General features: G+C 45.1%; 1 protein-coding gene across 24 annotated transcripts in view; it reads left to right on the forward strand.

Moving 5' to 3' along the window:
- GRIA1 (glutamate ionotropic receptor AMPA type subunit 1) overlaps positions 1 to 10,790 on the forward strand; it is a 168,156-nt gene extending 157,366 nt beyond the window's left edge. For 6 of the 24 annotated variants that reach the window (XR_006174598.2, XM_024106816.3, XM_005300037.5 and 3 more), the window contains 2 exons: positions 5,790 to 5,924; positions 7,647 to 10,790. Coding sequence is in view for 15 of the 24 variants with exons in the window: in XM_005300037.5 (XP_005300094.1) it covers positions 5,790 to 5,924; positions 7,647 to 7,835 (324 nt within the window). In the remaining 9 variants the exon portion in view is untranslated. Of the gene's footprint in view, positions 1 to 5,789; positions 6,032 to 7,646 lie in introns of those variants that run through there. The other 18 variants (XR_010589935.1, XR_010589939.1, XM_005300040.5 and 15 more) reach the window with 7 other exon arrangements.
- The last annotated feature ends 2,145 nt before the right edge of the window (positions 10,791 to 12,935 follow it).

Here is a 12,935-nt window from a genome sequence, read left to right on the forward strand (position 1 = left end):
AACTCTCTCTCTCTGAAAACTTTTTACCTACTGCTGTTCCAGCTATCCTCTAGGATTAGTGTGAGTGACAGATTAGAGTTGTGCCTTTGAGAGCACTGTGTGTATAGTTAAGTATCAGGGGGTAGCTGTGTTAGTCTGTATCTACAAAAACAACAAGGAGTCTGGTGGCACCTTAAAGACTAACAGATTTATTTGGGCATAAACTTCCGTGGGTAAAAACCTCACTTCTTTGGATGCATCCAAAAAAAAGTGAGGTTTTTACCCACGAAAGCTTATGCCCAAATAAATCTGTTAGTCTTTAAGGTGCCACCAGACTCCTTGTTGTTTTTGTGTATAGTTTCACTTTTTGCCCATATAGTCAATCTGATTGCCCTGTTGTTCGGGTGGGTCTTCCGCAAGGCAGCAGAGAAGACAGGAGCAATTTTAAAAGCAGGTCAGTGCAGATCCCTCTTGCAGTTACCCCCATATGGACAGCTCCCTGCACCCGCGGGAAAATCCATCAAAGACAGTGAGGCTGTGCACAGGTGCAGGGGTTTGTCCACACACATGCAGATACCAGGCTTGGGCCTGTGATCGCAAAACTATCAAAACAGATGGGGGATTCAGGCAGGGGTATCTGCTGAAACCATTTTTACCCCCTTTTTTTCTTTTAATTGGCTAGATCTCAAGCCGATGGTAGCCTTTCACCTCAGAAAACCATTTCTTGGTTTCCTTTTCTTCACATAATTATGTCCACTATCCGTCATGTACAAATCCTCCCCTCAGAGTCCCCCAATGGTGCTCAAAGCTGGCAGTTAGAGAACTAAGTGTTTCAATGCTGGGCTTTAAAAGGTCTCCTGGGAGAAGGCAGACTGGTGTTTGGTGTAAAGGTCGCAGACTTCTGCTGGGTCCTGGGAAGCCTGGTGGCTAATGCAGCCATCTTGCTCAAAGGACCAGTTCACATTCTCAGTGGGCCGTGAGGGCCCTGACTACTTGTCTGAAGGTCACCGTTTGCTCTGAATGGGATCTGGCTGGGCAGGTGAAGGGAGGGGAGCGCCCCTGCTGGGAAGCGAGGGAAATTGCGCCTGAAAGGCTTTCAGGAGAGCAGAATAAATAACGACAAGTGGCACTGGTTGAAAGGAACAGACTGGAAGGTGCCTGGTTGCCATGGCGATGGTGCCGCGCTTTCTGAACAGCGGGCTTTTCTTTCTCTTTTCACCTGCCAATCTTTCCCCCACTGTAACTCTCTGCCTCTGCAGGAGACAAGCGGTGACATTTACACTCCCACTAACAAGCTGGCTGCATGATGGGCAGACTCCTTGGGAGAGCATCTGCTCTGGAGCGGTGTCACAAAGCCCAAACGGCGAGGACTGGGGGTTCAGCGAGGGGGCTGGGTTCTCGCTGGCAGTTAGTGTAGGTTGGGTATATTTCTTTTTATTATTAGTCGTGTTATTAAGGGAGGATCCTGCTTTGAAACAGCAGATAAAGCCATGGCAAGGCAGGCATTGTTTCCTAGCCCTCTCAGCCCCTCCATGAGCCGGGTACTTCTTATCCACTGGGAAGGAATTGCAGCTGCGAGACAATGGTCACATGCTAGAGAACGGCTTTCTGATTAGAAACTCAATCCTTCCTGCGGAGGAAAGAAAGGGAGTAAAAGAAAAGAAGCTGACAGCCACCATTGGAGCAATTTCATTTCTAACCCGGGATCCGACAACAGACTTTGAGATAAGCTCATGCCGTTCATCACAGCTCCGCTGCAGCCAGGCTTGTCCCTTGGATTCTTAGTGCTGTTGTTTTGGGACTATGTTACTAAGACGGCAGTAGTGAAATTTAGGCAGATACCCCTGGGCTTTGCAGCTGCTCTCCCCGGCTGAAGGGGTGCAGTCACCGGACTTCTCCAGCTGTCAGGGACGAGGACGGAGTGACGACTTTCAGTTCATTCCATTTTCAGGGGTAAAATGACGCAGGAGAAAAAAACAGCAGTTGGAACAGTAACACACTGTGAGAGGATCCGAGGGGTCGCTGTGTTAGTCTGAATCCGTAAAAAGCAACAGAGGGTCCTGTGGCACCTTTAAGACTAACAGAAGTATTGGGAGCTAGTCTTAAAGGTGCCACAGAACCCTCTGTTGCTTTTTACACTGTGAGAGATTTGAATAGCAAAGTGGCTGTGGTGGGTCTGCCATCTTTGGCTGCCCAGCTTGGAGCCTGGCAGTATAATGCCATCAGAACTAGACCAGACCAAAAGATTAAACCAAACCCAAAGATTCATAGCTAGCATAAGTCAGACAGAGAAATCTGTAAATAGGAGCCTGATTACCTTTCTGCCGGAACCCACTCCCATTAAAGCCAGTAGAAAGACTCCTCCCATGTGAATACGACAACTAAGATGGAAAGGTTATGGGAGGATACTGTGGCAAGACATGGCAGCCCAGAATGACAAGGAGAGCAAAAAGTGGAGGAACCCACTTGGGTCTTCTCAGTCCCTCTGTCTGGCAGGTGAAACCCCTTTAGAATATGCCTTTGGAGAGGTATGTTACATGACAGGCCTAACCCTGTTTCTTGGTAGCTGCTGGTCTGCCTTGCCAAATATCTGCTAAAACCGCCTTGAAGACTTCAAGTGGCTCTTAAATTTGATTCCAAGTAATCTTCAGAGAAAACGTCCTGCAACAAAACACAGTCAAGACTGGGAGAAAACATATAAAGATAGACCACCGAATGATTCCTGCAGATGTGGCAGCTGCAGGGACAGAGATTCCGGGAAGAGATGTTGCACACCCAAAAAGCGAAGAGGACCTGCAAATCATCTTCTGTTAGAGAGAGCATACTTGAAAGAATGGGCTAGATAGTAACCTGACTGACATGGCAAAGGCTATGCAAGAGATGGAAGCAACATGCCTTGTGATGAGCTTCTGGAGCAGGTAGACTTCATGCTTAAACCCCCGGGGTAGATGAGATCTCAATACTATGTGGCCGCAAAGTACACTGCACAGTGGCGATCCTGCTTTCAAGGCTCCTGAGACCTGGGTTAATTGAGAGGGGAAAGAAATCAAAGTTAAAGACTTTTCCATCCACCCAGATTATATCCACAGTTGGCAGCTATTACTCTAACAGAGTAGCACTTCCATCTTCTGGCTAACGGAATCCGGTGTGGGACGTTACATCACAGTATGTGCTGTAGTGCAGCGGTTCTCCAACTTGGGCCACCGCTTGTTTAAGGAAAGCCCCAGGTGGGCCGGGCCGGTTTGTTTACCTTCCGTGTCTGCAGGTCCGGCCGATCGTGGCTCCCACTGGCCGTGGTTCGCTGCTCCAGGACAATGGGCAGGGCCGGCTCCAGGCACCAGCTCAGCAAGCAGGTGCTTGGGGCGGCCAAGGGGAAGGGATGGCACGTCTGGCTCTTCGGCAGCAATTCAGCGGCAGCTCCCTCGGTCTCTCTCGGAGGAAAGGACTTGCCGCCGAAGAAAAAAGCGGCACGGTGGAGCTGCCGCCGAAGTGCCGCCGATCACGATCGCGGCTTTTTTTTTTTTCTTCACCGCTTGGGGCGGCAAAAACCCTGGAGCCAGCCATGCCAATGGGGGCAGCAGGAAGAGGCAGCCAGCACGTCCCTCGGCCCACACCGCTTCCTGTAGCCCCCATTGGCCTGGAGCAGCGAACTGCAGCCAGTGGGAGCCACGATCGGCCGCACCTGCGGACACGGCAGGTAAACAAACCAGCCCGTCCAGCCAGGGGCTTTCCTGAACAAGCAGCGGCCCAAGTTTGAGAACCACTGCTGTAGTGCATGTTCCAAAGGGAGCCCCATAATGATCTAAGAGAACATTAGAAAAAGGGATCCTGTTTGTTGAACAGCCCAGCAGAGTAGTACCTGGTAAGTATTTCCTGTGAATAACTTAAAAACAAAACCAAAAATAGTTATATTTTTCCTGAAATTTTTCATGGAAGTGTTTCCAGTTTTTCAACAAAACCAAACAAAAACTGTTTCTTGAAGCCAAATCCAACCAGCAACCAAATTTTCCTCACTTTTTTGAAAATTGAATGTATTTATTTCTTTATTCGAGTCTGTCAAATAAAACAGAATATTTCACAAGGAACAGAAGTTCTCATGGAAAATGTTCATATTGAAATAAAAGGCCAGTTTTCTTCTAAAAATATATTTGACCCAAGAATCGCCACCTGTTCCAAGAATTAGGGGGACTTTCTAAGGTACAATTAGTTATTCACCTTCAAACGGGTTGTGGTGCCTACCTAAAGCCCCTGTGAGTGAGACAGTGGATGACTGGAAAGTCCTGTGAGGCCACCGAATTATTAAATCCTGGAAGTCGTCTTAGTGCTCACCAAATTTTAACACTTGTCCGAAAATACCCGTTTGTATCTTTCTGGCCACAGATTCCTCCCCCCCGGCTGAAGGGGCCTTTCAAGGATTTGGTAGCTGCTGCTGAGAGTAAGACCTGCCCAAGGAACGCGAGAAAACCAATCCTCCCGAAATCTGCATAGTCCATGAAATGCAACAAATCCTTTGTTTCCCAGGAACCATGTTTGTCAGAACGTCAGTTCAGCATCATGAAACTGCCGAGCTGATGGAGACTACATGTGAGCAGAACTCTGCTCCTCCCAGCAATTAGTGCCAGAGTTCATTAATGCTCCTCTTTACGTGGCTGGATCACTGCTGAGCAACACATGGCCCTCCCTTCCTGCCTAGCGGCTCAGCACTCAGCCCAGGACGCCTGACCTACCAAGCACCATCAGTCTAGCCCTGGCCTCCCACATGGCAGAATGGAGCACTAAATACCATGCCACTGGGCCTGCCCTCAGCATTCCTTAATAGTGAACAAGTGTCTATTTGATATCACAGACCAGTCATTAGCACTTAGCAGGAAGGTCTATTTAACTTTTAACCGAAGGAGGGAGTGTGATCTAGATAAATGAGATGGGGACTCAGGAATTCTTCAATGCTAGGGACTTGTTATGTGGACTGGGTAAACCTCTGCAGCCCAAATTCAGCCCCCGTGCAAGTGAAGTCAATTCTGTTTGCTTCAGTGGGGTTGCACCTGCTAACACCAGGGCTGAATCCAGCACGATGTGACTCAGTTTCCCCATCTGTAAAATGAGGCAATATGATATTGCCTCCTAACCAGGGTTGCCATGGGGATTAATTAGACAGTGTCTGTCACATCATTATACAAGTATCAGATATAAGTAATTGCAATCAATAACCCTATTATGCAGAATCAAATAGTTGTTAGACACGCATCTCAGTTACACATGCAATAATTGCCTTAGAAATAAAAGTCAAACTCAAATCTGAGGACTAATCATCTCCAGTGTCACCTGAATATTGTACTGAGAAATAATAATAATTAAAAAAATAAAGGCATCTTGACGTGTTGCTCAGCAACAGAAGTTGCGGGGGATACAATCTAGGACTAAAGGAACAAGCATTTCCAAGATAATGGGTAATTTCAGGCGTGAAATTGGGGACAAGCAAATGTCACAAACAGATTTTTTTTTCTTTTAACCAATAATTTAAACTAAGGATTTGGGGTAAATAAGTGTTTAAGTTTGATGATTTAAAAGCAGAACCCAAACCTTTGCATAGAGCTGTATTGCTGGAGAAATGTTTATTCGTTTGTGTGAGAGAAACATTAGATTGAAAAGAAATTGAATATGCTCTTAGAAATGTCATGCCTGTGTTTAAAGAGGGAGATGATGACATGCCAGTGTTACTCTATTGTACTGTGTCTCTTACAAAGCAACCCCATATTCATTTGGCTGTTCCCCCTCCCATATGTCCCGTCCCCTTTTCCTTTCTTTTCTAGGACAAGACAAGCGCTCTGAGTCTCAGCAACGTGGCCGGGGTTTTCTATATCCTGATCGGAGGGCTCGGACTAGCCATGCTGGTTGCCTTAATCGAGTTTTGTTACAAGTCCAGAAGTGAAACAAAGCGGATGAAGGTGGCAACACATTCCCAGGCCTTTTACATCTCTCTGACACCACCCAGGCTCCTAAGCCGGATGCAGCACAGACCCGGGGTGGAAACCCATGTTATAGGGATGATGATGTGAATACGCTAGTTGATGTGTTTAGAAAGGAAAGAATGAGAATGAATGGCGGGAGCTAACTAATACGAATACATGAGTTCTTTGAGAGTCAGATCAGATCTACACCGTTGTGTAGTGCAAATGCAGATCTCAAATACAAAGCAAAACCCTAGCATGAATGACCATAGGAATGTATCACAATTCCTTACAGTCAAGCTTCAAGGAAACAAAGACTAGCTCTTCAAGGCTGCAGTCTGTTGGGCTAATGCACGATTGCATTTACTTCAGGTTCACACTGGTGTCAATCCATGCAAAACAAACAAATGGAGTAATTCAGTAGTGAATCAGGTCCTGTAATTCCATTAAGTATTACTGTGCTAATGCTATTTATATTTAAGCAATAATGGTTGCTGCTTAGATCATTTGCTGTATCTTATTGCTGGACCAATTCCTAGATCCAACAATCTCAGGTAAAACAGAGTACCATTAACTCCGTGAACACCATTTTGGCAGAAAATGTACTGTGATATGCAACCAAGTCTTCCATAGGGCATGTGCACATTTGGAGGCTTAGGGACATCGTTTTTAATAAACTAGCCCTTTCCCCCACATGGTACTGTTATCCTTTCAGAGTGCCATGGCAGAGAGCAGATAGGATTACACTAGAGACTTCTGGGTATGCCGGTTTAACAACCAGAGAGTGCCTGTAGAATGAATTCATCTTGATTCAATGAGAAGCAAGGGAATTGGGGCGGATTACCATTTACGGGTAAAAGTTTGGCACTAATTGTGCCATCCGAAAACAATCTGTCCCCTGTATCCTCCACCTTGACCACTCTGGTGAGCATGGAAGCCAGTCAGAAGGTGACACTATGGCATTTAGGATACATCTGACTGGTCCTATGAGAGTCTTACTTCTATGAGCACTAAAATTTACCCGGATTTGAAAAATAATACATGATCATTTCTTCAGTTTACATGTTTCTATTTCAACATTGTTAATGTTTCACCAATGATGATTACACATTTAATCAGCCGAATATATGTAATACCTCTTTCCCCTCTGAGATTTAAAATAAGCCCGAACCAATGAGAGTTGGGGAAAGGTAAAAGAAGCATAGGAGTTGTGTTTTATATGCCACTAATATGGCTGAATCGAATACCGAATCTTATTCCAAAATAACTGTTCCAGAATAGCTATTTCAGTAAATCTCCAAGTGTTGACAACCTTAGACTTTGTCTAGACTGGGAAAATTAGGTTTCCTAGCACATCTCATTTTGCCAGTGTAGACAATGCCTTAGGCATATGCTTAACTTTACTCATTCCAAGTGTTTGCAAGATCAGGGCCTTAGAGATCAGCATGTATTTAAATGGTCAATAACTTACCCTGTCTATAGGTGGAGTACTTTCTGCACATGACATGTGTGCCCTGTATCTCAAGGTGTTCCGGAGTCGTTTAACTTGGAACCTAGAAGAGGTGTAAGCAATTAAAATAGATGCAATACAGAACTGCAGAAAAGCAAGAGTTAGGGAATGAAGGAAAGATAAAGACAAAGGAAGCAAGAGTATTTCATATTGTAACTTTCCAGACATTGCTAAGGACAGGGGGAGACCCCCCCGTCCCTCCTAAAAAGGGTTTTTGTTTGATCCCACAGCAATCAATCAACGAAGCCATAAGGACAGCAACCCTTCCCAGGCCAGCTACAGCAGGAGGCAGCGGAGAAAATGGACGGGTGGTCAGCCACGATTTCCCCAAATCCATGCAGGCGATTCCGTGCATGAGTCACAGCACTGGGATGTCCCTGGGAGCTACGGGATTATAATCGGCCACGATGCATCGCCTGGGTGAGAGCCGGGTCTCGCCTGCCCCACCCCTCCAGTGCCAAAACCAAACTGAACAAATGCAAGAAAAACAATGATGACAAAAGGGACAATTTGATGGATCTTCCTGAGGAAATCAAATCTATTTTCTTTGTTGTTTTCTGATAGATCCACAGGCAGGAGAACAATAGCAGTCCGTGCTGCGATAAGGAGACGGGTAACGAGATTCAGCAGGTTTCTGGACCATCCTGGAATGCAGAACCACTGGAGCACTGAGGAAGACTGTGCCATTTTGTTTTAACTTGGTTGTTAATAAGTCTTTGTGTGTGCAATATATATATTTTTTCTTACCAATTCCCATGGTGTCAGGGTGACATCATCTCTCCCCCTTCCCCACTCAACCCTTTAATCAGGTTTAGTGTGGGATGCAAACCATAATGTCTGAACTACTAACAATGAAAGGAAAATAAATTAAAAGGCAAACCTAACTCACTGGGCGTGTCAGCATAGAACCCTGTGATTCATCACGATTCAGCACTGTGGGGGCGGCGGCGTTGTAACAAGACTGAAAGTACTGTGCCGGGATCTCTCCATTCTCCCTTTAAGAAAAAGGACTTTAGAGACAAGAAAATGACTGAAACAGCAACAGAAATCGACTTTGGCAGAGACGGGGGTAGGGAGTGGCTGGATGGAGACAATGGCTGAAAGTTGTAACTGGAGGTGAAAGAGCCAACATAACCCAAGGCCAATGTCATAACTATTCCAGAGACGATTAATGGTGGTTCAAGGGAAAGCTGCACTGAACTTGGGGTATGAATCCATACCAGACCCTGCAGGGGGGAAACCCCCACATGTGGCAGGCTAGAGTGGACAAGTCAGCAGTGGACTAAGATCATGGCAGACTGCTGCATATGGAAGAGATAAAGCAAATATAACATCCGTCCAACCCCCCTATCTAACTTATCTGGGGTTATGGGCAATTGTCACCCATTTCTTCATTGCTTTGCTTCTGTATATGCTCTCTTTGACGGCAGAGCCACTCTGAGCCTAGAGTAAACCATCTACAAAGCAACCAGATGGCCTGCTAACAAGTAAAATGGAGCTAGAAATGGTGGAGCTACATTCTGGACATTCCTGCTTTTTGGCTGTGAAATTCCCTTATAGCCAGTTATGAATGAAAGGGGACATTCCATGGTGAACTGGCCAAGCCAGCCTCCTCAGAAGAACCGAGATCTCACGTAATCCAACAAATGGGGAGGACATCCCTCAAGAGCTTCACAAGCTTCTGTGATACTTCCTCAAAGTTGGGCCCAATTGAATTCAGCTTCAGAAATCAGCACTTGTCCAGTCCCATTGGTGGCAAAGCCAACGGCAGTGGATTCTAGCCCATTCATCCTCAGCAAGCAAATGGAACTCACAAATGGCCAGCTGGTTCCCCTGCTTGGTACAGAAAAGTCTGTCTATGATCCAAAACCCAGCGTTGCTACTACTGGAAATGAAATGGCAAAATCCACAGTGCAAGACATGCAGCAGGGGGCCCTGATTCTGGCAATGTTGCCCCAGGGTATCTTTTTATTATTATTTTTGCTACAAAATTTTCATTTTGTGAATCTGCCAGCATGGACAGTAGAATGCTTTTCATTTGGGGACTGGGAGGGCCTACCCAAAAGTAAATCATTTAAAGGGGACCCTCTAGAGCGATAGAAGCTCTGTCAAACAGTGACCCTTCCTACTCCATTCTTCTCCCCACACTTCCACCACTTGTGTCTGAACAGTCACTTCAGACTTTTTAAGAGGTTGAAGCTTCTTCCACAAGCCAGCGCAATCCCTGCACAGTGACAAGGGGCTGCCACCAGAGGCACATGGGCTGCTTTTATGTGTAAAGTAACAGAGACTGCAACGTGGCAAGTGGAGAAACTGGGGGCGTGGGGAGGACAGGTGAAGGAGAGAGAGTTTGATGAGAAAGTGACAGGTAAATAACTTGAGCAGGTCTGTGGTGACGATTTCCCCGCGTGGTTCTTCATAAGCACGACTGGCTGCAAACCAGTTCTCTTGAGCGCATGATTCATGGTGCGGTGCTATATGTCAGCAACCTTTAACGACTGACCTGCTCTGAACTGTTCTTTACCATTTAGCTGTTTGCTACCCATCTATTGTCTCTGACTCTGCTCCTCCTAGGGTCACCTGACTGGCAAGTCAAAAACTCAAGGATCCTAACTAGGGCACAGCATGTCTTGTGCCCTTGCGTGTTCTCTCCCTGCCAATGGAAACCCTTGTAGTCTCCATCTTTCATCCAGACAAGCACTTTCATCAGCCACTCAGAATAACTCTTCAAGGGCACCATCTCTGCGCTTATTATTATTATTTTATCCACCTCTTCTTTGTTTTTTTTTTTTTTTTAACTTCAGTTCTGTATACGTGCAGGAGTGGAGCAGGCATCGAGGATGCTTTCCTGCTTCTGTCCCAGAGCTCTTCTGGGAAAGTCTGCTGCCTGATTCTTTTCTTGTCCCAAGACCTTTCATAACCCAGTTATTTCGCCACCTGAAATTGCACTGAGACCAGGTTGCAGAGATTCCCTTTCCTGTGGAATTGGAAATAAGCCCCATCAACCTTCAAAGACCCCGCTGCCTTTGTGGTAGGGAATCAAAGAAGCTCTGTCCAACAATTGAAACAGCCAGTTAGATGGCCCTGTAGGAACAAACTTTCTGTGATAGGACTGAATGCCTGTGAAAATAAGACAGGAGACTCAATCTTAGAATGCTTTTGATCAATGGAGGGGTGAAAAAAGGAATGAGACAAAAGCGTGGGAAAAAATGTTAACTTGTAATATGTATTTTTACTACACTTTTCTTAAAAATAGAATAATGGGAAAACTCTTAAAGACATTGACATTTTTTCTCAACAGGAATCCATATTTAACAGTTTCGGCTTTCATTAAATTTTGCTCTTTGGTACCTGAATCTTTTATTTAACAGCTCTCTTTGTTTTAACTCTCTTTCTTGGTAGAACTGCAAAGGGATTTTGCTTGATCAAACACAGAAACATTTTTCGTTTTGTGTTCTCTTTTGCAAATGGTGCTTTTAATTTTATTTGATTTTATTTACATAAGAAATGAAAAATATCACCTGGAATTTAAGTACTGAGATTCCACGGTCCATTTTTCATAGCTGTCCATGCTGTTTTGTGCCAGTGCTGGATGTGTGATATGAAAATGATGTTACCCCAGAGGCAATCTTACCCAACCTGAATCAAACTAGATTTCCTTGATTTTTTGTGCCTGACTTGTGAACAGCGGCCAAATAAACTGCTTCAGGTTCAAATTGGGAATCTATCAAATATTTATCCCAATCGGTGAAGGCAGAAAAATCATTTGTGGTGGATGAGGGGGGTGGAGGATGTTGAGGGCTTCCTTGTTTGTTTGGAGTTTTTGGGGGGTGGGAACGGAAAAGGAGGATTTTAGTTTGTTTTTGCAATCGATGAGGTATTGTCGGCTCCAAGTCAAATCAGAACCAGCACTGGTCCAAAAACCCTCCCCAATCTTGCCTTTTATTAGAGATGTCTCATTCTTTTTCATGCAGTTAGCCTGTGGAACTCCTTGTCACAAGAGATTGTTGAGGTGAAAAGATAGCAGGATTCAAACTGCTCAGACATTTACACAGATAATGAGATCAGCTACAGTTACACTAGTGAGGCTTGAAAGTGGTGTGGGGATGACAACCAATGTTTGAAAGGGCATATAAACCCTCATATAACCCCTCATACTTCAGTGTATCAGATGACCACTAACTGATAGGGGCTAGGAAGAGACTTTTCCTGTGAGCAGGTTATTTCATAACTGCCTCCTGTGCACTTTCCTTGCCTCTGCCGCTGAAGCATCTTCCTCCAGCCATTCTTGGAGACAAAATACTGGGTTAGATGGATCTTGGGTCTGATCTACGGTGGCAGGGCCAGTGTTCCCGCACAACGAAAGGGAATCTGTTTTGGCTCACAGTACAGCACTTAGAGATGGGCAAGATATGGAAGAAGAATAAGCCTATGTCCCTGCAAAAGTATCTGCCAATAGTGATCAGAAAAGATGTGGACAAATTGGAGAGAATCCAGAGGAGAGCAACACAAACGATTAAAAAAAAGAATGTTTAGAAAACTTGACCAATGAGGAAAGGTTAAAAAAACTGAGACCGTTTAGTCTTGAGAAAAGAAGACAGAGGAGGACCCTGATAAAAGTCTCCAAATATGTTCAGGACTGTTATAAAGATGGGGATCAATTGTTTTCCATGCCCAATGAAGGCAGGACAAGAAGTAATGGGCTTAATCTGCAACTTGGGAGATTTAGGTTAGATATTAGGAAATACTTTTTAACTCTAAGGGGAGTTAAGCTCTGGAATAGACTTCCAAGGGAGGTTGTGGAATCTCCATCATTGGATGTTTTTAAGAACAGGGTTGGACAAACACTTGTCAGGGATGGTCTAGGTTTAGGGGTCTAGGTCTAGGGGTGGTCCTGCCTAGGCATAAGGGGCTGGACTTAATGATTTCTCGAGGTCCCTTCCAGCCCATCGTTTCTCTGGTTCTATAACCAAGGACCTTTGTCTTGTCAGCAAGCGGAACTGAATTATGCCACAAGAACCCCTGGTCTCTGAAAATTCAGCGGCAGCTTTTGGGGGAATTCTAAACTGAAGGCTTATACTAAATTAAATATAGAAATGAATAATACACTCAGTTGCAGTAATTCGTGTGACTTATTTTGATATTAAATTCCATTTATTTTACTGTGCCTCTGAATTTTCAATATGCCACAGATCCTCGTCTGGAAAAGGCCGACCTACCCTATAGAAGTGACTAGGTAGAATAAGCTGGATGTCTTGGCAGCTGGATAAGGGACACCTGGGCGGGGTGGCAGGCAGTTTGAGGTTGTAGAATAAACACATGCACTATATGTTTCTGCTACCATAGTAAGCACTGAAATAGTGTAAGACATTAACATTTAAATTGTCCTTGTTAGGTTTCAGAGTCCCACTAAAGTGTATGGGTCAGTTCACAGCTCTCTTAGAGCTACTGTTTGAGGCTCTCTGCAGACTCAGGAAGACACCACTGCATCAGTCTAC

Source organism: Chrysemys picta, chromosome 8, assembly GCF_011386835.1.
Source record: "Chrysemys picta bellii isolate R12L10 chromosome 8, ASM1138683v2, whole genome shotgun sequence".
Taxonomy (NCBI): Eukaryota; Metazoa; Chordata; order Testudines; family Emydidae; genus Chrysemys; species Chrysemys picta.